Consider the following 25,941-nt stretch of genomic DNA (forward strand, 5'->3'; position numbering starts at 1 on the left):
TTTATTGGATTCATAATAATCCTTGATTGGCTGTGCATCCGGTATAGGTTCCTAAGATTGGTTCCTTCGTGTTTGGTCTTGTTGAATATGCGCAACGGGGACAGGGCGCGAACTGTGCTTGCACGCCTCACAAAGTTGCAATGGACAAGCATGAGAATATAAAGTTTGGAAAAATCTGAAGCGCAAGAAATAATGGTGTGCATCTCACTACTTGTAAATGTATTTGAATGAACTTCTGTCCTCCACTAAGTCCCCACATGAAAAGGAATATGCTACTTACCAGTACGCATCTGTTCTTGGCATGTAGAGCTGCAGATCTACACACTTTTGCATAGATCACCATCTGGTGTTGGGCCTGGATGTTTGCAGTTTGTTTTTCCTCTTGGAAAGTCTTTGGAAGTCACAAGGTCGGTGACTCCTCGTTTGGTTCGTATTGCGCATAGGCTTCGGCACCATCCTCAGATTGTTTTTCGCCAGCAGGGAAAGATGGAGCGTAGTAATAGCAGTAAAGAAACCCATGTGTGTTGTATCTAAATAGGATAGACTGGAACGGATACAGGTAGCCGGGGAGGCGGGTGGGCGTGTGTAGATCTGCAGCTCTACATGCCAAGAACAGATGCATAATGGTAAGTAGCATATTCCGTTCGAGGCATATGAGCTGCAGATTACACACTTTTGCATAGACTATATAGCAGTACCCAACCCTAGCGGCGACCACCGGCATCCGTTGCAGTGGTTTGGAACAGTGTTTTTAGTACAGCCTGGCCCACACTAGCTTGTTGCTTGGTTTGCACATCTACACAGTAATGTTTTGTGAAAGTGTGCGGTGTTGACCATGTCGCTGCTTTGCAGATGCCATCTAATGGGATGTTCCCTAGTAAAGCCATAGAAGCCCCTATCTTCCTTGTAGAGTGGGCTTTAGGGGGAACAGATAGCGTTCGTTTTGCTTTGTGGTAGCAAATCTGTATGCATTTTACAATCCACCTAGCTATCCCTGATTTAGAAATAGGGTTACCTTTATGTGGTGGAGAGAAAGAGACAAATAGCTGTTTGGTTTTTCTGAAAGGTTGTGTTCTTTGGATATAGTAAAGTAAGGCCCTTTTAACATCCAGTGTGTGTAAAGCCCTTTCCGCAACAGTTTGAGGTAGTGAGAAAAAAACTGGTAATTCTACCGATTGATTCAGATGGAAGGGAGAAATGACTTTGGGTAGGAATTTTGGGTTGGTGCGGAGTACAACCTTGTTTTGATGCATTTGGAGAAAAGGTTCCTCTATAGTGAGTGCTTGTATTTCACTAACCCTTCTAATGGAAGTGATGGCCACTAGAAAAGCTGTTTTCCATGTGAGAAATTGCAGCTCACATTTATGCAATGGTTCGAAAGGCGGTCCTATTAGCCTTGTGAGAACTATATTTAAGTTCCAGACAGGTGAGTGTGGTACTCTGGGTGGAATTACTCTTTTGATGCCTTCCATAAAGGCTTTGATGGCAGGCACCCTGAAAAGTGATAGGTGCTGCCTGTTCTGTAAGTAAGCAGCAATTGCTGCGAGGTGTAACCGAATGGATGTATATGCTAGGTTACACCTTTGTAGATGGAGCAAGTAACATATGATGTGCTGTATGGATACATTTAGAGGGTTGATTGTGTTGTTATGGCAGTAAACAACAAATCTTTTCCACTTTGCAGCATAGCATGTCCTAGTAGTAGGGCGTCTAGCTTCTCTGATAATATTCATGCAATCAGGGGGAAGGTTAAGGTATCCGAATTCTAGGACCTCAGGAGCCAGATCGCAAGGTTGAGCTGAGCTGGGTCCGGGTGCCTGATCTCTCCATGGTTCTGGGTTAGGAGGCATGGTGAGAGGTGTAACTTTTGGTGTGGTACTACCGAGAGTTCCAGCAGTGTGGTGTACCACGGTTGTCTGGCCCATGTTGGAGCTACCAGGATAAGCGTGAGGGAATGCGGTTGTAGCTTTCGCACCACTAATGGAATTAGTGGGAGAGGTGGAAAAGCGTACGCAAATTTGTCTGACCAGTTCATCCATATCGCATTGCCTTTGGACAACGGGTGTGGATATCTGGCGGCGAAGCTTGGGCATTTTTTGTTTTCGTGGGTGGCGAAGAGGTCTATCTGAGGATGCCCCCACTTCTGAAAGAACGGGTGAAGAACCTGTGGGTGAAGTTCCCATTCGTGGATCTGTTGCGTTTGTCTGCTGAGCAGATCTGCCATGGTGTTCTGGACTCCTGGGACGTGTTGGGCCAGGAGAAAGATTTTTTGCGGAATTGCCCATTTCCATATGCTCTGTGCTAGTTGAGAGAGCTGTGGAGAGTGTGTGCCCCCCTGTTTTTGAATGTAGTATATGGCAGTCATGTTGTCTGTGCGAATGAGGACTGCCTTGCCTAAAACCTGCACCTGGAAGGATTTTAGGGCTAGAAAGATTGCCAGTGACTCCAAATGGTTGATGTGGAGTAACTTCTGTTGCGGCGTCCATGTGCCCTGCACTGTGAGATGTAACAGATGAGCTCCCCAGCCGGAGAGCGATGCGTCTGTTGTTAGGATTATTTGTGGAACCGGGTCCAGGAACTGTCGACCTTTGGAAAGGTTTGTGGTGTTTCACCACTGCAGAGAGCGATGGGTGCGACCGTCCACCAACACCAGATCTGTCAGTTGCCCCTGGGCCTGGTTCCACTGGCACGCTAAGCACTCTTGGAGTGGATGCATCTGGAGTCTTGCATGAGGCACTATGAAAATGCAAGAGGCCATCATCCCTATCAGTTGCATAAACAGTCTTGCTGGGAGAGAGTGTTGAAGTATGAATTTTTGACGCAGAGCCTGTATGTTTGCAATCCTGGCAGGATTGGGATAGGCTATGGCTTTTGAGGTGTCTATGGTGGCACCGAGGTATTGCTTTGTGTGTGATGGTATCAGGTGGGACTTTTGGTGGTTCACCGTGAAACCTAGCTGGTGAAGTAGTTGGATTGTAGCGGCGGTGTGGTGCACACATTGGTTGTAGGACGTGGCTTTTATTAGCCAGTCGTCCAAATATGGGAAGACGTGAATGTGCTGTCTTCTGAGGTGTGCCGCCACTACTGCTAGGCACTTGGTGAATACCCTTGGTGCTGTTGTGACCCCGAACGGGAGCACTTTGAACTGGTAGTGTTGCCCGTCCACTACAAATCTGAGGTACTTTCTGTGAGCATGGTGTACTGGAATGTGAAAGTATGTGTCTTTCAAGTCCAGTGTGGTGAGAAAGTCGTTCTGGGAGAGGAGTGGAAGAACCTGTTGAAGGGTTACCATGTGAAAATGGTCTGAATGTATGTAAGTGTTTAGAGGCCTGAGATCTAGAATAGGTCGTAGAGTCTCGTCTCTTTTTGGAATCAGAAAGTACAGGGAGTAGACCCCTAAATTTTGCTGATTGATGGGGACTTGCTCTGTGGCTTGTTTTTGCAGGAGGGAGATTACTTCCTGTTTTAATAACGTGGCATGTTCTTGTGACATTGGGCGATGCCTGGGTGGAATGTTTGGGGGGGGTAGATGTTAATTCTAGGCAGTACCCTGAATGAATAATTTGGGTCACCCATCTGTCTGAGGTGATGGTCTCCCAGACGTGAAGGAAAGTTTGTAGTCTGCCCACGACCGGAGTGGGATGGTCTGGAGAGAGCGGGGGAAAGTCATTGGGTAGGCGGTGTGGCAGAGCAGCGGTATTTGTTTTGCCTCTGCCCTTATTATTATTGCCTCTGTAGCCGCCTCTTTGATAACCCCTTGTGAAGGTGGACTGAGGAGGGGATTTGTAGGACGTGGATGCGCTATCTGAGGAGTAGCCTCTACCCGTGCCCCGAAAGGAAGAGCGGCGAAAGGAGCGCCTAGGAGTGTGTGACTGTAGGGCTCCCATGGATTTCGCCGTATCAGTGTCTTTCTTCATCTTCTCGAGGGCCTCATCAACCTTTGGACCAAATAAATGTTGTTGATCAAATGGGTGGTTTAATATGGAGGCTTGTACCTCAGGTTTAAAACCTGAAACTCTTAGCCAGGCGTGGCGACGGAGGAGGACACTGGTGTTTATGGCCCTGGAGGCTGTGTCTGCCGCATCTAGGGCACAGCGTATAGAGGTATTAGTTATGGTTTTTCCCTCTTGAATCAATTCATTAGCCCTATTTCTGTATTTTTCAGGGAGATGGTGCATGATGGTTTCTAGCTCATCATAATGCGCTCTGTCGTATCTGGCCAATAGCGCTCGAGTGTTGGCGATACGCCATATATTGGCAGCTTGTGACACAGTGCGCTTCCCTGACGCGTCTAGGAGCTTGGATTCTTTGTCAGGTGGTGGTGCTTCGCCTGACGCCTGAGAATTTGATCTCTTCCTAGCTGTAGATACCTCTAAGGAATTCAGTGGTGCAGGGCCTTTAATGTAGGCAGGATCTGTGGGGGCGGCTTTATATTTTTTCTCTATACGTGGGTTTAGGACCCTAGCCCTGACTGGGTCTTTAAAAACCTCTGGTGCATGTTTGATTACTCCTTTTAGCATAGGCAGTATAGCAGTAGACCTATGTGCAGTATCGAAGGTGTCTAGGAGGAAATCTTCCTCTACTGGGTCAGTATGTAGCTCTACCCCGTGATAATGTGCCGCCCTCTGTAGTAGGTGGTGAAAACCTAACGAGTCTTCTGGTGGGGATGGCCTGGATGGATAAAGGTCATCCTGTGGAACATCTGGGATGTCAGGATTGTTATAATCATCCCATGGGTCTGGGGATCCAGTAGAGGTGGGGTCTTGGGGCACATCTGCTGGATCGTAGTAAGGGTCCCCTTGATCATCATGGTCTGGAGACAGGGTCGGAGAGCGATGAGGCAGGGGTGGAGAAGGTGGAGGTGGGGAGGGTGGAGGAGGTGGGGAAGGCACTCTGAAAGGGGAGGTAGCACAGTCCTTCCTCTTTGGAGGTGGAGGTGGAGCTGGTTTGTCCAAATGTCTCTTTTTTGAAGACAGTGTCAAATGTCCAGTTTTTGGATCCTTGGTAAGTGTCTTTTGCAGAGGATCTGGTGTGAATAGTTCTTGCGACACTGGTTGTTCAGTTGGCGCCGAGGTTTTCGGGGCCGACGGCTTTTTAGGCTTATCTGTGCCATGCTTTTTTGGGACCTCCGATTTTTTGTTCGGTGCCGAGAGGCTTCGGCACGGGAGTGTCGGCGCCGAGGGCCTTATGATGTTTGGTCGGAACCGAGAGGCCGGGTTTCGACACCGAGGGCTTTGGTGCTGAGCTCGGTGTGGAGGTGGAGGCTGATTTTTTCTTCGGTGCCGAAGGGTGTTTTTCGGCACCGCTGGTAGGCTGGCTCGAGCCCGAGCTGCCGGAAGGCTTAATAGGCTTCTTTACCGGGCCCGAAGGTGGGGTGTTAGAAGCAGTGTCCTTGGTCTTGCCTAGGCTCGAAGGCGAAGGCGTGACCGAAGCCTTTTTGGATATCGGCGCGGGTGTGGGAGGGGTATAGCACTCACGACCCTCTGCGCCGGGGTGATGTCCTCCACATCTGAGTCGTCGGAAGCACTGACGAGGTCGTCGTCATCTTCTTCGGTGTGCTGCTGTCCCGGAGCTTCGACGTCGTCCCCGAAGATGTCGACTGGAGCGGAGGTCGAGGAGTGCGCCATGTTGCGTCTGGCCCTTCGATCTCGAATGGTCTTTTTTGATCTAAAAGACTTGCAGGCGGGACAGTCTCGAGTCTCGTGTTCAGGGGAGAGGCAGAGGTTGCACACCTCATGAAGATCGGTGTGGGGGAATTTGGACCCACATCGAGGGCACTTCTTGAAGGGAGTTCTTTCCATCAGCCGAGACCGGAGCTGGGATAGGCCCAAAGGCCGCCGTCGACGACTGGAATCGAAGAAGTGTCGAAGAGAAGGTGATTAAGATGATTTGTTATCTGAAGAATCTCGATGAGCGAGGATTTTGCGTCGATCGTTGAACTGGAAAAGTTCGGAACCGGAGCGCAAAGTTTTACATCCGAGCCCGATGGCGGAAAAAAACAATCTGAGGATGGAGCCGAAGCCTATGCGCAATACGAACCAAAAGAGGAGTCACCGACCTCGTGACTTCCAAAGACTTTCCAAGAGGAAAAACAAACTGCAAACATCCGGGCCCAACACCAGATGGCGATCTATGCAAAAGTGTGTAATCTGCAGCTCATATGCCTCGAACATAAAATTATAAATAACGTTATTATCATTTTATTTTTACTGTACTGGGCTGGCACAATTTTGATTAAGGGACGAGGCGGGCTGGGCTGTCAGTCAGCAGAAGGAGGAGTGATATGTGCCCTTAGGAGCGCATGACGATTTGGCCGGCCATCACAGGCCGGCCAAACCGTCATGCACAATATGCATTACAGCCTGAATGGAGAACATGCCCAAGCTCCCATTCCCTCTCTGAGCGCTGAGCCATGGCGCTCAGACAAATCACAACGCTGCTACCAGTAGCATTATGATTGGCTAGGGAGCCTATGTGCTTCCTGTTCCTGCCTCGTCAAAGTAAGAAGAACGGAGGAGAGGCGGCGGCGACCCGGTAAGTGCATTCTTCTTTTTTTAAATACCCTGCCTACCCCCTCTTTCCCGCCCGCCCCCTCACCACGGCCCCATAGCAGTTGCTCCTGCCATTACTACAGGTAAGAAACCCGTTTCTTTGGCAACATGAGCTGATTCTAGATTCATATCGATTACACAACACTATTTACCAGCATGGTGTAGAATGAAGACAAAGGGCCCGATTCTGATGCGGGTTGGAAAAGCTTCCCGACTAAATCGGTTGGGAAATGGTTTCCGACCCACTCGGCTCGGGAGAGTTCGACCGGTGGAGTACGATGTATCCGGATGCTTCCAGATACGATTTGGTTGGACTGCCATTGACTTCAATGGGAGCATATGTTCCTAACCGCATCATAATTGGGCCCTCGGTCGGGAAGACACATTCCCGATCCGATTTGGAAGGTGCAAATGCCATTAGGAGACCTTCCTAACCGCATCAGAATCAGGCCCTAGGTAGGAATGCTTTCCTAACTGCATCAGAATCAGGCCCAAAGTAGAAGCAAACAAACGCTTTAGAATTAGGCGTCTTCCCCAACTGAGCTTCCTTTCTTGACTGGCCATCCAAAAACTAATTTCCTGTATAAAAATGCATAGATGACCATGTGGCCACCCACTGCACATATATGTTAGTGATGCATTACTTAAATATGGTAATGAAACTCCCTTTTGTGTAGCGAAAGCTTCAAAGGTCCTAAGTTCTAACGTTTTACCAGCTACAGTGCAACACACCTTAGTTGTCTGAGCACCCTCTCTTGCGATTGCTGCCTTTATGACTGATTGTCCACTAATTGGCTTGAAGTGTACCACAAAGAATTGGTGACTATACCTTATTAGTTTTGTCTCTTCAAATTAATACATCGTAGCTCTCCTAACATCTAAACTATGTACAGGCTCCTCTGCAGGAGGTAGTTGGGTTTTGGAAAAAAATCAAGGTAGTTGAATAGTTTGATTTATATGAAAATAAGAAGATTCTATTTAGAGTCGGGCGGACTTTCATTATATAGATGGCATAGACTGCTTCATGTCCGCCACCTATATGCACCTTTGACCGCCGGACGGAGTAAGGGCCGTCAAAGGTTTTCACTGCCCAACACCACCATGAAAAACGTGCCGGGAAGGGGCAGTGAAACCTTTTAAATGACCCCCACGCCACTGAAGAATGCTCCCATGGAAATAGGGTCATTGTTCCTTTTATTTCCAAAATGAAAAAAAACAATTTGTTGTACGGCTCCGTCATGTTAAGAGAGCCGTCTGTCAAGCTCACAAGGCATTTTCAAGAATGCAGGATACGTAGAAAGAGGAAATACCAAGGAGAAATAAAGTTCTTTCTCCTCGTAATGCATTTGCTGGGAAGGCATAGCATTTTGGAACAATCCCAGGTTTACTAACCTCAGTAAATCTAGGACTGTGTCCAAATCCATGGGTGGATGCATGGGAACGCCCACGCTCCACCCATGGAATGCCTTCCCAATGCAGAATAATGCAAAGCAGTGATTGGTGCTACCTTGTGTTATTCTGGATTTACTGCACCGCGTATAGCAAGGTGGCATTGCGTGGCTTCGTGAATCCTACCAATGGGCTTGTGTTGCTTTGCGTCACCTTGCGTGACGCAAGGGCAACGCAAGTCCTTTGTAAATCTGGGCCCTATATTATACCTAAAAAGAAGACAATAAAGAACAAAGCATAAGCCAATCGTTTGCATGGGGGCGTGTCCCATGCAAATGAGGGAAACCCTTAGCCTCAGCACCCGCGCCTTATTACAGACATGGGCGCAGAGGCAAAGCAGCTCTCAGGAGGCGCACTGTCAGTGCACCCCCTGAGAGAAGCCCTCCGGAGCGAGGAAAGGGGGCCCTATGAACCCCCCAGACATTCCATTGCAGGCTGGTGCAGTCACTCACTGCACCCCCCAGCAAGGGGATCTCTAATCCTCTTTAAAAGTGCAGGCGAGTTGCCGCCTGCACTGTGAAAACATGGAGCGACTTTGAAGGAGCCACTCCGTTTTTCACATGAATGCACTGCCCCCAGGGCAGCGCAAGTTCGCAGCTGCCCTGAGGGCAGACCATTCAGCATAGTACGGCGCATTTTCCTTCATTGCACTGGGCACGCCTGTTTAAAAGTGTGCCCAGCGCAATGAAGGAAAATGCGCCGCATGCATAATGAGTCCCCAGGTGGGAAGGGAAGAGATAAGAATAGTGGATATGAGAAGGGCGGAAGTGGACATTACACCAACTTCGATCTCATTATGTAAGCGGCCATATTTATTGAAAGAAAACTGGAATTAGCAATTAAAAGATGGTGTCACTTGTTATGTTTTTTATCCACAGCTGCTTCAGAGCTATTATGGTATAGTTTGAGCAAGAATTAGCTAATTGTTATGCACTACTGAAATAGCAAGCAGGAAAAATCATTCGATTTTGCTATAAGCACAACAGTGGATTAAAATAGTTTTATTTGTTACTGCATGCATACTGGTGCCATAAATATGGTTTGTTTTGCAACCTTTGATAAATTGTCTGGTGTTCATGGAAGCAGTGGTTCCTCCTCCACCTTTCTTTCAAGCTCCTGGGAACAATCAATTTGCTGGCAAATCTGGTCATTCAATGTATAATTGGGGGTTACTATTGGATTTCAATTTAGATCGAGCAGGAAAAAAATGCATGCTTGAACACTATCTTGGTTTAGAAGGACAGAATATTTTTTAACATCTTCAGGTCTTTGGGGCACCCCATGGCAAAGAGTTAGTTGAGCATGAGGAAGCTCTAAAAAAGACTGGAGCCATAGTTTGACATCCAAAAAGGTATAGGGGTCAAAAGACATAGATGTTTCTCAAAGGAACATTTTTCTGGAAAACTAATTTGGGACCAGCTGGAAGTAAGATGATAAGGTACATGGGATAAAGTCCCCCCTGATGTACATTATAAGAATTTTGCAAATCACAGTGGAGTTCCATGGCCATATAGAGGAATGAGGCTGAAGGTTTATAAAATTATGGCTCTTCGAGTTGACTATCAACATCTTTATCATGTACAACTGTGGGTGCCTTATTCATTTTAATACATGGTCACACCATCACCTTCCCACAAACCACTTCAAACTTTGGTGCATAGCTCTTTCATATAAAAGAGAGAGCATGTTTGCAAATATGAAGACTAAAAAGATCATCTCTAGTGCAAAATTAAACACATCAAAAAATGTGTTTGATACTTGTTGCAAAATAAATATTAGAATTAGAATAATACAAGTCGATTTTTTTTAAAAGGAGCAGGCGGTTAGGAATTTGTAGAAAAATACTACTTTTTCTATAATTACCTAGAGAGTGCAAAAAATTAATATGTTGCCATACATATATCCTTTATCATTACATCCAGAAAAACAGAGCAGTGAAAAGAAAAACAATATTTAGTTTTTTGTTCTTTAAACCACTGCTGTACTCATGCTCCATGGCCTGACTTGCCTTCCCCCTCAGCTGCTGACTCCGGCAGCAGGCCCTGTGATGTCAGAACTCAACAATAATAAGTTATTAAAGTTGTGATCTGATGTAATCACGAGTTGATGATTATAAAGAGATTAGAGATGGGTTTTTATACAGAGATTGCTGAATCCCATGTATTTTAAAAATATTCAAGAGAAACTGTTAAGATGCAAAAACCCGCTATGCCAGAGGCAGGAGAAGCTGTAAGAAGTGTCGAAAATTAAATTCCCAGGTCAGTGCTAAAACTATGAATAAAAATGTAACTTTGTGTGTGATGCGCAAGCAGAGAGTCTTGTGAGTAAGGGAAATGGGAGACAAAATCAGTCTGGTTCTGAAACAAGCTCAAATGCGTTGGAGAACACTTACATATGCAGATCTCCCAAATACATGTTTAATACTAGATTTGTCAGTGCAGGTTGGTAGGGCATTTTGTAAGAGTATGTTGTTTAGAGAACACAAAATCCAAGGTGGATGTGGTGATAGATGAAAACACATTACGAGAAAGTATGGGAAATGTGGTTCTTGCTGTTAGATGAACCAGTGAACTATTTATGGTTGAGAAAAAGTAATACGGAGCTCTGGTTGTGGACGTTAAGGGCGAAGGAATATTTAGGAAGTTACTAATTGATTCAACTGCAAATGTTTGTCATTTTGTCTGAGAAAACATTTAGAAAACATTGAGAAGTCGGGAAGCTACAGCTTCAGGGTGATGAACATGAAACCTAAAACAGTCTTGGAATTAAACTGATTGGTGCTTTCTAACTAATATTGAGTTCAAAGGAGACAAAACAGAACAGCAAATGTACGCGGTGATGAATAAAGACCAAAATATCTTGGGTTAGTTCCATCAAGGAATGTTAGGCAAATGCAAATGTACGAGTGAATAAAAGCCAAAAAATCTTGGGTTGGTTCCATCAAGGAATGTTAGGCAAATGTACGCAGTGAATAAAAGCCAAAAAATCTTGGGTTGGTTCCATCAAGGAATGTTAGGCAAATGTACGCAGTGAAAAAAGGCCCAAAAATCTTGGGTTGGTTCCATCAGGGAATGTAACACATGGTCCTGAAACGAGTGCAGGTAACTAAGGAACTAAGTGGGGACTGAAGAGATCATTCTGGGCAGTATGTGTTGTCGGTGGAGCAATTGAAGAATGATTGTAAAAGTGTGGAGAATATGGAAATAGAAACAAGGCAAGAAATTTTCTGAAGACAGTGTGGGAGAACTTAGGGATGTCTGAAAAGAGGGTTCCCTTTTGTGCAACTGACTCGAGTGGAAAATGAATTTGCTTATCAAGAGGCTATGAAGATGCACTAAACATTGATGTTTACAATCAAAGAGCCCCATCAAAATATTATTTTAAGAAAACTGAGCAGTATCTTGCTGTGTACAGAAAAATGCCTATTTTTATTTAGTGCTATCAAATTATTTCCATGCCATAAAATCATACATATGTATTAAAAAAACATTTTTCACACATTTTCTCCATTGTTAATACATTGTTTTAAAATCTTTTAGATCCACACAGGTAAATGCATCTATTATCCAACAATTTAAGACAAATGATGACATAATTTAAAAACAATTCATAGAAACAATTCATAGAAAATAATTGATAAAAAAGTACAGTCAATGTGACGTTTTGGTGGTACTTGAATTAGTTCACCCCACCTTCAACATTTTTAGGAGACAAAAAAATCTGATTCAATATCCTATTCTTTGACCTAACAATAAACAAGTTTACAAATCAGGCTCAAATGTGTATTAGGGCAGATCAATCCTTTTAGCAGCTCACACCTACTTTAATCTCTATGCTTGCGACTTTACATTTGTAGCTGGAGCAGTGATAGTCTATTGCTCCACCTTAAATCAAGTATGGAAGGGGCGAGTACATATTACCCCTTCTAACAGGGTTTATAGATTTTGATTTCAATATCTTATGCTCCATCATAATATTGTTCAGCAGGTAGGCCCCAATAAGTCATATCACTACCTTTTTCGTCTGCCTGGACAATACGTCTTCTTCTGTGCAGTGGTGACTGAATCACTCCACCCAATACAACTTTCTCTGCAGTTGTGATCCTTTCTAGACAATAAAATATTAGAACAAGCACTCCTGGGTTATTCTCTTACTAGAGCTTGAGCTTTTTATTGTGAAAAAAGTTTATTCAAAATTGCAACTTACTACTGTGCTGTGGGGATGTTCCAATACCCTAATTATCCCAAATGTCAGCCACAAATTTCTGGTCCCAGTTCTGTAACCATAATTGAGCTATAAGTTATTAAATGCAGTCTCAACCCCTGATACATTCTCTCTAATTATATTAGGAAAGGTGCGATGCCGAGATTGTGCTTATTCATTTGTTCCACTAAACCGCCATCCCGTCGGGTAACTACTCTGCAGACAAAGATATGTAGGCTTAACCTGTCACCATGCGTGATGTTACTAGTTCACTTACAGTCTGGTGTACTACAGCTCTTCAAGGAGCCCCAGTGAGCCCAGCCATTTACTTCCAAGCATGCAAGTAAGGATACTCGATGTTACATGCATGTATGTCTTTGATGTTGTATGCGTCTATTTCTACAGATACCTACCTTGACGGGTCCGTAAGTACAACGTACCCACCACACTCACAGCACACTTTAGTATGTGGGCTGATACTTGCACCTCTGTGGCTACTCCACTTTTCAGTCACTTTACCTTGGTCCTGACGAAAGCCTCATGAACATCGTAGAAGGCTGAAACACTAGTTGACCACACTGTAAGGGATATTGAAGTAAAACTTTTACTATCATAATATCCCGCCTATGTTTTTAACCATGTCCTAAGACCCTTTCATTAAATTGTTTTACAAGGGTATTTCGTAGAGACATTTTTAACACTCAGTCACATCTCACATAAGCACTCACCTCACACAACAATACCCGCTCCGCTGTAATCAGGTGTTGAAGCACATCTGGGTTGACTTCGGCAACCCAGCTGGGACCCCAATGATGAAGCATGCCACCAACTAGGTTGGTGGGTGAGGGTTCTTCTTAAACATCCACTGGATGTCTGTGCTCCTATACTAATCCAGGCATCACTTCCAGTGACCCTATTCCTACGGGGGCGTGTCCACATTGTTTATTGCTTAACATAGAGACCCTTTCTCTTTCTGGGGTTGACTTGTCATTACACTTATTGATGTATACATAAACTTACCACTGCTCTGTTGCGTTCTTAGTTGTAGCTTAACCAAAAAGCCCTCATCTTTTTCACTCTCTCATTTTTGAGGGATTGATAGTATTTCTGTGCTACTTACATGCACCCCCGGTTTCAGTTAAAACTAAAGAGAAAAATAAGAATAAGGTAGGACTAGTTGTGGACTCAAGTGCTCTGTGTTTTTAAGAGTCCAATACTGTTCATTACCTCACTTCAAGTCTTTCCCATTCAGATCTTCTGCTCCCTTACCCCACATTATATTTAGTTTTCTTTGGGGGGAGGGTAATTATACCGTTTTGTGCCTCTTTTACATAATGCGGCAAATTCTCACCCAACCTAATTAGTTGCTGTCTTTATGCCTATGTCGTGTAGAATCGACAACAGTCATCGCCACACAGTCCTGCCAGCCGGGTGGTCTCTCCCGGCATCCACGGCAAAGTTCTCCTTGGTTACTCTATGCGATTTTAGTACCCAAAATATAGGTTGTTTACAACTGAGTAAGCCTGCCAGTCAGGGATCCAACCCTACTGCCAATGGCTCTATTTTCTTGGTATTTCAGAATACCCTGCATTCTATTGCCGCTGACCTCTAACCTATTAAGTCATGTGCTCCCAGAATGCTCTGAGCTCAGGGGCAGATCCCCGCTCTCAACGCCTTGTAGACTGTGGGGAGAATTGTATACATTTGATTAGGATCAAACAAATCCTGCAATGTACTATGTGGTCCTGGGTTCTATAAGCTTACATTCTCACATACTGATGTCAAAGGGCATTTGGATTTTTGTGGTTAGTGCTCTCTTGAATCAAAAGTGTAAACGCAACGTGACCAAAGATTGTACTTTGTGCCTATGTATATACTGTGACTAAGCCACATTCTGTATTGCTATAACAACAAACTGGCTCGTTCTGTTGTTGAAATGTTTTGTATTTGCACAAAATGTCATTAAAAAAAATTAAAAAGTCATGTGCTCCCAGAATCAGAGCACAGAGCAACCTTCCCCCTTGTTACATAAACCCACAGCACCTCCTGCTTTTATTATCCGTCTGCTCGATCGGCTCAAGAATCATATCCAGCTTGATTCCACCTCCCATATAAACAAGTGGTTATCTGCACCTGTGTCAAACTCCAATGTCTATTTTGGGGCCATATTGTTGTCAGCCAGTTATCTACTAATCAAATATAAGGAGAGCGATTAAGCTGCTAAGTCGATACGTACCCTCGTAGTTGGACCCAGATTTGACACCCCAATTCAAAACATGACAAAACATCAGAACAACAAATAACACAACGTTCGACAATTCACAAGCAAAATCATCATAACCCTACTTATACTCTGACTCCTAGGATACTGCAACTGCTTTTGGAGCGCCAGAACGCCATCAATAATCCGACTGGGACCATGGAAAATCAGGAATGCAGATTGAAGTGGGGCAAATTTGGCACCACCCAAGGCTCAGCCAGAACCATCCTCTGCTACCAATATGATGGAGCGCTTCTTCCTTCTAATTTCTGGGCCCATAAATACGCTTTCTGATGAATCGAAATCCGGAACCAAGGCTAGTCATCAAATCAATACATTTAAATAATGTACAGCACTTTAGGCTCCACAATGAGAGGCGGAGAGTGATTATGTTTCTAAACCACAAAGTTTTAATGAAAGATTAACTAACTTTACCATCCAAAAATGACCAAATTAGTATCACTCAATAATCAATGCTTTGTAAATATGAAGCTCAAATCAGTCAACATCATGTTAATGAGAGGACGAATTAGTATAAAATTGCCTCATATAAAAGCCAATTAAAATCAAATCATTTCTCCCATGAAGAGAGTACCCTATTCTGCTTTAAGCTTTCTGTAAAGTGGAAAAAAGAAAGACTACAATATGCCTTGAAGTATTCTGCTGCATGGTCTACTCCACACAAGCTTAAACAACACAATTCTAACATTTGTTGCACCTACATATGGTTGCCACAAAATGCTCCTCTCAGGTTTAAGCAATTGTTTCAATCTAATGCTCATTTAAGTTCTCAGCATCGTTCACAGTGAGTCTTCCCGGAATGCCCTTAAAGCTTACAGTTATCTGCAACAAAACAAGATACACTGGACCAGCCTGAGCTCTGCAGCTGCACTAGTAAATTACAGTCTACAGTTATCAAGTAAGGAAAACATTTCACATGAGAAAGAAAACAAGGAGGATCAGGTTCATTAAATAGTGCTTCAGCTGCTCCTAGACATGAGAACACACATGTTATGAAACAAGATGGCAACCAGATGTTAGCCATTTTAAAATGCAGGCATACATTGGCGATGGTCAATCCAAATGTGAACAAAACAGGATTAAAACAATTGTATGATTACTTATTAATGTCAAGATAATGCAAAAACATTTTATATAAAATGCGTCACCGGCACCAATAGTCCAGTGTTAAGTAGGGGTTTCCAATTGAATCCAAGAACATTTCACAGAAATGTAGTAGTCCAGATTCCCCCACCTCAAACACAAAATTGTGGTGTGAAAACATTGACAGGTGTGTGGCAGCTAAAAGGGTTGATTTATGAGAGTGCAAGTACACCTCTAAGGGTTAGATTGCGCGGATGGTTCGGACCACTGTGCAACACTTGGGAATGGAAGAAGCGCTTTATCACTATTTTTTGGGGAAGGAGAAATTTCCAATTTTTGTCAATGAACACTTCTTGTGATGTCTTGTGTGGAACTTATTGATTTGAACAGTTGACACGGAACAGATTGTTTTCTTGCTATAAATATATTTTAGTACATGGAATAAAATCTTGAAGTGTACAATGAAGAGTTCACAACATTTGTTTGTCGCCAATGAGGTGGCTGTCTTGCTCAACCAGCACTGCATTCATGGCGTTGTTGATCTCCTGGCCTCCTTCTTTTCCACAAGCACCAGCAGCTGCAATAACAAGTTATGGATATGTTCAAGAAATACATCTTTTCCCGGAGCCAGAGTGATATAGCAAGGTACAGGTAGAGATGAGTGTGTGTGGATGAGGATGGGTGGAAGCTTTCAAAAACAAGAAAGGAAAGGATCATGGGCATGTACAATGATAGATTAAAATGCAATAGTTTCAACAGAAACAGATCTGTTTATGGCTCTGCTGTCTACAGGCTCAGGATGAAAAATCTATTAGGCCCAGAGGGATAGTTCAACTCTCTAAGACCTCAGCCAGTGAGATCTATGTCACTAGGGAAGCCATCCATAAAGGCGCACTCTGCAAGGTCATTCTAACCTAAACGAATAACTCTCTTATAATATATCCATTTATTGATGATGTCTTAGGCTCAGTCGGGGAAGAGGAATGACTCTTAGGCCAGACCACACAGCTACAGAGTATATTATGTGTACCACTCGGATATACTGCACAGTGATCTATAGCATCAAACATAGCAGATCATGCTTCATCAGGGTTAGGGTCCGTCTTATCATCATGCATCACCGGGGTCAGATTGTGTTCTTCAATGGCCTCCGATTGCTCTTCCATCTGGGCACGTTTGTGGATCTGGTCGGCAGTCTTGGGAACTTCTTCACCTAGGTGCACCCAATTACACTGAAAGAGAAAGAATTACACGAAAGCTGCCACCTGATCTTCACTTACAACGATTCCTCTGAAGTGAGGTTTACACCCAGGCTCCAAGACTAAAGAAGAGAAGGAAGCCCCTTGTATTCCTCAACTCCTTACCTAGCGCAAGTACTCGGCGTACCCCATCAGTTAGTGAACTAAAGAACAAGCCAGTCTCGCATGAACACTCCCCAGTTATGGTGAAGACCCTACGAAATCACATGTTCTGCACATGAATTATTACGTCTGCGCATGTTGTGATTACTACTACCAATCGACCCATTCTCGGGGGGGGCAGGTGTTTGAGGGCCTGGTGCAGCGCAATTCATATTCAGCACATTAGTTCCATCAAAAACAAGGAGATGGTCTTGGCACAAATCCAAGGACCACATAAACCAGGGCTGGATGCTGACACGCTGTCGAGTGGGCCAGCGTGCAGTATACCAGCTCTAGGCACGTTTACAACAAGTAAAGAACTCGACAGCAGGCAAAACCATACTCTTACCAAACGCAGTTCGATCAGATCTTGCAACAGGACATGGATTTGAGATGATGTTTTCTTTTGTCTGATGATATTTTCTATCTGATTAAAATACTGGTCCATTCTTGGCTGGTAAAAGAAGCAGACACTGTTAGTTTTGAGCCGAGGTGGCTCCACACAGCACAGGCAGACGGGGTGCTAAACAGTCATCAATGTTCATACATCACAAAACACTGTACAAGTCATTAATGCTTGCATCTTTGTGGAGAAGATGTGTGAGAGATGCACAGGGCCATTTCATACAGATCGGCCAATGGAAACATAGCTCAGTGGCAGCAGCCACTAACAAAGGGTGGTGGAGCACGTTGGGAGGGTAAAGGAGAGCACGGGGCGTGTTAATAATTTTACAACAAAAACTAACCTGAAGCCAACGTCCGCCTCCTGGCATCGTGTCCCTCCTGTTGTCCTCTTCCTAGTCCCAGCAGCCCCTGGGACAGACTCCCATCCAATCCCCATGCTGCAGAGCAGCATGGGAATTCACCTGAGCGGGCAGGAAAGACGCTCTGCCCAGGTCATGGAGTCTGTGGGGGGAGAAACATAAGTGCACATGTGTGTTTTGGTCGGCCTGAGACGGCCAGCCAGACACACACATGCGTGCTTAGGGAGTGTACAAGCATTCCTCCGGTCCCATGCCCAGCCCCTCAGTGCACAAGCTGGCTCAGAGCCAGCAAACAAAAAATAAAACAATGCTAGAACATTTTTCGTTTGCTGGCTCAGCACCAGACAGTGGGGCGACGCTCCTCCGCCATTGCTGAGGAGCCGCCGTTGACATAGCTTATCTGAGAAATGTATTCTCCTGGTTTAGTTGGGTGTTAAAAATGCCAAATAAAGCCTCAATACTCCCAACACAACATCTTACTACAGTGTATACATCACTGGATTATTGAGCTATGACCTTTGATTACATTATGCAATCTCTACATAACATAATGTCTTCACTGTCTCTAGTCTGTCTCTATCTTCCTAGAGATGCGGATTACAGAAAGCATACTGCAGAAGGAATTTCACCCAGGTGATTCAATTAATTTTGAAATTAACATTTCCGTCATGCACACAGAGCATCCGTGGAGTCTCTCCACACCTCTTATGTTGGTGTCGATGCTCAGAGCTGGTGTCTCTCTGATACTCCAGATGAAATCTTCTTATTGTTGTGGGCAGTATCATATTGCTCATTGTGGGTACCTTCCAGTAGGATGCATGTCTGCTGCTCCCGAGTGGATCTACCAGACCTATAATATACTTGGTGGTTTTTGGATTCCATCTATGTCTGGTATGAGTATCTCAGCAGCCTTCTTTTTCTTTTCTTTCCTCCACTCATAGGGTGAAAAAACAAAACAGTAAGTACTGATATACAAATAAAAAATGACAACTGCGGAGCCACTCACACCTTACATGTGAAAATGGGTCATCTCTGGGTACCCCCACCAGAGACAGTATATAGGGCCTTGGAGCACTCAAGTGGTGGTACGATGGCTGCACTGTATTGTGAGGGAATGGATGTGTGCACAGTAGTACAGGCCATACCTTACTCTTGCAAGTGTCCAGGTCCTTGCCAATGGAGGACAAAAGCCAGCACAGGCGCTTCAACGAATCCTCGTCCTTTTTCGCGAAAAGCTTCACCACACAGTCGTGCATGATGCCCTCCGTCAACATCTTTTGCTTGAACAGCTCCCCAGTCAACTTGATGTTACCCAAATGCCGCCTCCTAGACTGGTCTCGTGACAGCTCCAGCTCTTCCTTAAGGCGTATCTTTTGCTCAGGCTTCGAAGGAAAGGGGTCAGGGTTACTCACTTTTTGTTTTTTTTAATAAAGTTTTATATAGTGCGAACTAGACCTGAAAGTATCAGAGCGCTTTACATGAGCACCGGTTTTCGTTACACATTCATTATTTTTTTTGTTAGGCACAGGGAGATTAAGTGATTTGCCCAGAATCACAGGATGTTGAGCGTTGTTGCCGAGACTCAAACCCAGTTCCCCAGCTTTGAGGTCGCCAGCTCTAGCCATAAGGCTACATCCTCTCCCTCATTTTTCTTTTTTTTTTTTAAATCAAGGTATTTGACATAATGCAGAGTTCATTCTGTGGTGCAAAGAACAGAAAATATTTTTTATATAAGTTGCAGAATTATCTTGAACCTGAGGTGCTGTGTGGGGTCCAGCTGAAACCATCTCAGAAAATAGGATTTCAATGAGGGAAATTGACATGTATTAGGGACAGTAGTAGACATCACACTGTAAAGTAGCTATTTACATTACACATTTCTTTTTTTTTTACATTGCACAATTAATTACACATATGTACATCCTATTACACGTTAACAATTTGAGGCATAGGGAGATGAAGTGATTTATCGAGAATGACAAAACGTTGGTCAAGTGATGATGCTGGGATTAAACCTCAAATCTCCAAGATCGAGGTCTGCAATTTACCACTAAAATACATTTCCTGCCCTTGCCACACCTGCAAAGTTTTAAAAATTACTCGCTTATAACAAGATTTCTCCAGCATTGGTATCTTTCATAGATTCATGCAAAGACTATCCTTGGTTGATACTTCCAAGCATGAGATGCTATGAAAGTACAAGTGATGGCAAGGACCCCGTATACAAGGGTTGACTGTCAACCAGAGCCGTAGCATTTACTTCAGTTTGTTGTAGGATAGAATATCTGGTTGTCTTCTTTAGGATGTAACAGGGGTGTACAGGTGGCACAGTGCTTTGTGGCTATTCACAGGTCCCGAATCCGTCAATGTCAGGCTAAATCTTATGTTTGGCCATGAACTTAGGATCTAAGTACAAGACGCAGTGGGACTCAGTGGCTATGAACTATTTGAATCATTTCCTGAAATCCTACATGCAAATGAGCTTGTTTCAGGTGTGGAGTGGTCCAAGTCATAAGAAAAAAAGGAGGAGGTACCCTTAAAATCCAATCTGGGACAGGGTCAATTTCAACAGTAAACACAGAGAGTCCCTATTAAAACAAATTAAATTTTTGAAATTCTTATACATTGTTGATGCTTAGGGGGAAATCGCAAATCATACTGATGAAATACAATATTAATGAGTCAGAGCAACACAGAAAACTAATAATACACTTGTTACAAACATACAATTTATTCACATTCATATATAATCAAAATTAAAACCATTTCATCTTAAAATACATATACATTATTACAAGAAAACAGAAAAGTCGACGCTGCGTTTCGGTGGATGAATAATCGTTCACCTTCTTCAGGACAGTTTTCTAAACAAAAGAAATATTGTTAAGTTATGTTATGTTATTCGGGTATTTGTTTAAGCGCATGTACACCAACAGGTTTCTTGGCACTAAAGTTCCTGACAGAGACTAGCCAGAATAGAGAGCCACTAGTTATATGCCAAAGTAAACAGCCATGTTTTGAGCTGTTTTCTGAACCGCATGTAATCCACCTCGAGCCTCAAAGAGGTGGGTAAAGAGTTCCAGAGCTTCGGACCCAGAAAAGAGAACCGAGACCCACCGATGCGTTTGAATCTGGGAACCACCAAAAGATTTGAGTGCATTGATCTCAAAGTACACAGGGAAGAGTACTTACTGATGCGTGAAGAGATTAAATTAGGCCCTGTTCCCTGGATAGCTCTAAAGAGAATGCAGCCAGTTTTAAACATAGCTCTCTGGGCCAGTGGAAGCCAGTGTAGGTCTCTAAACAGTGGGTTAATATGGCAACGTCTAGCCTGAAGATGGATGATTCTAGCTGCTTGATTTTGAATCATCTGAAGTCGATGTTTCTGCTTTTGTGGGAGGTCAAGATAAAGCGCATTACCGTAATCGATCTTAGATAGGATAAGCGCAATCACTATTTGAGTACAAGCCTCTTTGCTGAAGAAACGTCTAATCTTGCGCAGCTTGCGAAGTTGGGCAAAGCAGGAAGAGGTAACTGACCCACTATGGGCAGTCATGAGAGACCTGAATCAATGTGGAATCCCAGACTCTTTATCACTGGTTTAGGGAGTGGAATCGCCCCTAGTTCCAGAGGCCAATGACAGGGTGTCCAGTAGCTGAGTTTATTACTGGGTATGATAATCTCAGTCTTGATTGAGTTTAATTTTAATTGATTATTATCCATCCAGTTTTTTATGTACAGCATGGCATTCTTAACAAAGTCTTTGGATTCATCTGAATTCTGCAGGGAGAAAATTAGCTGCATGTCATCAGCATAGTTAAAAAATGTTACCCCCATCCGCCGGAGGCTAGAGATCAAAGGCCGTATGTATATGTTAAAAAGGATCGGTGAAAGAGAGGAGCCCTGCGGGACACCACAGCTAATTTCTACAGTACTAGATTTAAAAGGTATTAATAGATATTGTATTGTTATAATCGTTCTCGTGTGTTGCTGACTCCATACAACTATTAAAAACTTTACTAACTAAAAACATTAAAAAAATATATTTATATAGTTCCTTTATAGTTTGTCATACTCCACAGTATCAAGTTTTGTTACCCACAAAGCAAATAGTATTATTTAACATAACATACCCATATTCATTCAGGCACTATCCATAGTTTTAATAGCAAATGTTGAGCAATATTTTATTAACAAATGCACATACCTAAAAGTTTTTGGACGTGGCTAGTATTCAATTTTACTAGACTTTCCAATGAAGCAATCAACTTTCACAGTCAGGGATTGAAGATGTCCCACTTATTTAAAACCTTCAGGAATAGGGAAAAACACAAAAAGATGTTCTCAACGGTAGCTCCAAAAACATATAGTTTTTTTATGTATAAAGAAACCTAACAGTTGCTTAAGCATACCTTTATATAGATACCAAACACTGTTGGATATGTTCGTTCGTGCCACAGTTCTATTATAAATGAAATCTATACAGAAATGAATAAAAAAACATTAATCTGACCAATCCTTCTTAAGCCACTATATTTACGAAAATGTATATAATATCATAGGGCAGGCTTACCAGAAGAAAAATTCTAAATTTGTAATTCAGTAACAATTGGTGAGCCGTGGTTGGGTATAAAGTTTTCAGTCCCCAAGGTCTACCCCGTTATTTATTCCATTTATGGCTAATCGGCTATTATCTTGTAATAATGTATATGTATTTTAAGATGAAATGGTTTTAATTTTGATTATATATGAATGTCAATAAATTGTATATGTTTTTAACAAGTTTTTATAAGTTTTTAACAAGTGTATGATTAGTTTTCTAAGTTGCTCAGGCTCATTAATATTGTATTTCATCAGTATGTTTTGCGATTTCTCCCTAAGCATAAACAATGTATAAGAATTTCAAAAATTGAATTTGTTTTAATAGGGACTCTGTGTTTACTGTGGTCCAAGTCATGCCAGTCATGCAGGTGTAAATCACAACTATAACAGGAGTAAGATACAACTACTTATAAAACAAAGCATTGTGAATCAGGAACAAGAATGTTAGAAAGTAGAGAGGGCGGAAAGCCCATAGACATGTTGGGCAACAGAGAGGGGGACCACCCCAAGTGGGGAAGAGAAGACTAGCTTACCGTGCCAGCTGCATCAATCTCCTCCTCCTTCGTTCTAAACATCTCGGTGTCATCTCTTTCAAACTCCACCTGGCAACGCTTCATCAGCACCTTGCGGAAGTTTAACGTTGCTGCACGATTTTCTGCTGTCGGGACCTTCAGCTAAAAGCACCACACCATCGTTAGGTGAAGCCTGCTAGTAGGCATGTGGCTTAATAATCTCATCGCTTAATCATACACATTTCTGAAAGAAAGATTGTGGAATGATGCTGATTTGTTCTTGAGGTACTACAAGCACCAATGCTATGACTTACCGACCTCAAAGAAATTTACACTCTTAGTTAGTGTCTCTTTGATTAACTTTGGACGCCTTATGCAGTAGAACAAATGACAGTCACAATCGACTGCATTCAATATCTGATAATGACAAGCCATTCCAAACCAGTGTCTTGGCAACAGAGAGATTTCTGAGAATGTAACGACTGATCAATAGACTAGTATGCATGTGTACCCCAAGCAAACAACCCAATGTGCTCTATAGATTTCCTGAAATTCAAAAGGTTTGGCAACGGGGTGGAACAACTGTGACACCAGCAGTTCAATGCTCTGGACTTAGGGGCAGATTTATGACCCCCTTGTGCCACTGTAGCGTCACTTTTTCTGACACGCTGGCGGGGCAAACCTTGAAAACATATCTATGAGGGCACACAAGGCCTCACAGATACGGAGTAAGGCAAAGCAACGGAAGTCGCTGTGCTGCCTTACTCTGCGCTAGGGAGGTGCTCCATGGGCTTTGCAGTTGGTGTTTCCATTAAACACCCACAGATTATGACAATTCTCCATATTTACACAACCATGTAAACCTAGGGACGCACCAAAACCTTGAGGCGTAACGAGGATAAATAACTTTATTTATCCTCGTAGAAAGAGGAAAAAGCCTCCCAGGATTGTTTTTGCGCAGGAAGATGCCCCTTCCTGCACAAAAACCATCCATCAGACAACACAGGCACCCTTGCACCATGGTACAAGGATGCCTGTGTTGGCGCTAGGCTGCCGAAATGGCACCAGCGCTGGGGGAAAGGACAGGAATGCACCATATTAGATAAATGAGGTGCATTCCTGCCCTTTTACTAAGACGTAGGGCAGCGCAACAAGGTGACTTTGTTGCACCACCCTACACAAAGACCCTATAAATGAGGCCCTTAATCTTTGGGGATAAATTCAGATTAAGAAAAGAACGAAAATTACAGAAATCTCAAAGGAATAAGTGATTCTCAACTAATTTAAATTCAAATGTTGCTATTAGTAGCGTGCTGCATTACCTAATTTTACCAATCTTACCCCTTATCGAAGACTGGAATGCAAACATATCCCCTCATTAGACAGTGGTTCACAAACCTATTTTGGTCACAACATGGTAGGCAAAGTTACCCCCCATCAGAACATAACATGCAAACATATCCACCGCCAGGTAGTGCAACTCAAATGAATCTAGGAAATAATTGGATAGCCAATCAGAGGGCATTACATGAAATAACCCCAGTCAGAGTGTGGCATCAAAAAACGTAGTACGTAAATTTATTCCACATTAGAGCACCTCCCATTAACTTCTTTCACCATCAAATAGGGCTAGACTACTTATTGTCAACTTATTGCTATTAGAGAACACCATGGGACCTCATTCCCCCATCAACCAGCAGCATGTGAATTCATCCTCATCTGAATATAGCACGTGAGCTTATCTCATTCAGAGAGCGTCAAATGAATTTATCCTTGCAGAATGGCACGTGAATTATATATCATCCGGTAGAAGAAAAAAAACATGCCCCTTGCAGACAACGGCACATCGAAATACCCCTATTAGAGAGGTGTATTACCATGTTCATATTGGACAGTAGCACATCAACAAATTCCCAGCACATAAACTTACCCCCATCATGCAGCGGCACATATTTGCATACACATCCGATAAATTTGGCTCAGAGACGACCTTGTCAATGATCAAGTCAATGACCCCCTTCAGTTGCTCCTCTGATTTGATGGGAAGAGAATTGACCTCCTTGATCAGCTGCTTGAACGTTTGTGGGGTCAACCTGCTGAGAATATTGTCCATTCTATAGAGGAGATCCTGTCAAGAATTGAATTAAATATTGATAAATGATTTGTTTTCGCATCCCAGCCAATCGTGTCCCATATGGCACCCACCTATGTCCACAAGAGCCAGACAAAAGAAAGCACCTATCATAAGAGTAGTCTTATAACAAAAACAGTGGCTTCATGGCTAAGCATTTGGCTAGAGCGCGAGGCGTACATTCAGCGTCTCGCGCTGTCCGCGATGACGCGGTGTTTGTGACAGTTATGACAGTTAGATCATTATTACTGTGAAGCCACAGGCAAGCGGCGTGCCCGTGGGAGTTCGTGAAATAAAGACTTGCTGTTTTCTACTCTCGACATCGTCTGTTTACTACAAGATTAAGTGGCGACGAGTACGACTCCCACAGAACCCACAGGACAATCTGGTTCAGGTACCTGAAGAATTGGACGCCCTGCGCCCTCCTCACGAAACGATCGGTGCAGGTCCACTGCCTCAGCCTTGCACGGAGTTGTGACCGCCTGTCTCCTGACGTCTCCGGGTGATTGTTCGGAACAGCTAGAGGTGAGGGAACGTATGACGACAGGCGTTTCGCGCGTCTCTGCTGTTGCTGTAATCCTACACGTTATCTTCCCCGCCCAGCTCTTAAAGCGACAGCCTCATTTGGGTCAATTTCATTGCCGCGCAAGGTTTAGAAAAGTATTGTAAAGTCATCTTGGACTGGAATACTCTGGGCAGCATTAACAAGTGGGAAGAATATACGCTCTGGAGCAAAATATAAGGGTTATCCAATCTACATTTGACAAAAACGACATGATGAGGGCACGACCTTAAGATGTACAAGGATATACACATAAATTCTCTCTCCATCTCCCTTGTGGGGGTCACAGAGGCTGTTTCATAAGTTGTGGCTTATTTAGAACATTGGCTTATAGGCTATTTTGAACGCTCTGATTGCCACCACTAACTACTTAATTGTAGTAACAAGAAATATATATATTTCC

General features: G+C 43.5%; 1 protein-coding gene across 11 annotated transcripts in view; it reads right to left on the reverse strand.

The window, feature by feature from the left end:
- Positions 1-11,409: 11,409 nt before the first annotated feature.
- The window catches only part of LOC146786085 (eukaryotic translation initiation factor 4 gamma 1-like), a 68,960-nt gene continuing 54,428 nt past the window's right edge, over positions 11,410-25,941 (reverse strand). For 4 of the 11 annotated variants that reach the window (XM_085635551.1, XM_085635550.1, XM_085635548.1 and 1 more), the window contains exons 3-8: positions 24,776-24,973; positions 22,867-23,007; positions 18,877-19,113; positions 17,317-17,421; positions 16,689-16,799; positions 11,410-16,144 (exon numbers count right to left, since the gene is read on the reverse strand). In XM_085635551.1, coding sequence (XP_085491677.1) covers positions 16,094-16,144; positions 16,689-16,799; positions 17,317-17,421; positions 18,877-19,113; positions 22,867-23,007; positions 24,776-24,973 — 843 coding nt within the window. In that variant the 3' untranslated portion in view covers positions 11,410-16,093. Of the gene's footprint in view, positions 16,145-16,635; positions 16,800-17,316; positions 17,422-17,713; positions 19,114-22,866; positions 23,008-24,775; positions 24,974-25,941 lie in introns of those variants that run through there. The other 7 variants (XM_085635557.1, XM_085635556.1, XM_085635555.1 and 4 more) reach the window with 4 other exon arrangements.

Source organism: Triturus cristatus, chromosome 11 (genome assembly GCF_964204655.1).
Source record: "Triturus cristatus chromosome 11, aTriCri1.1, whole genome shotgun sequence".
Taxonomy (NCBI): domain Eukaryota; kingdom Metazoa; phylum Chordata; class Amphibia; order Caudata; family Salamandridae; genus Triturus; species Triturus cristatus.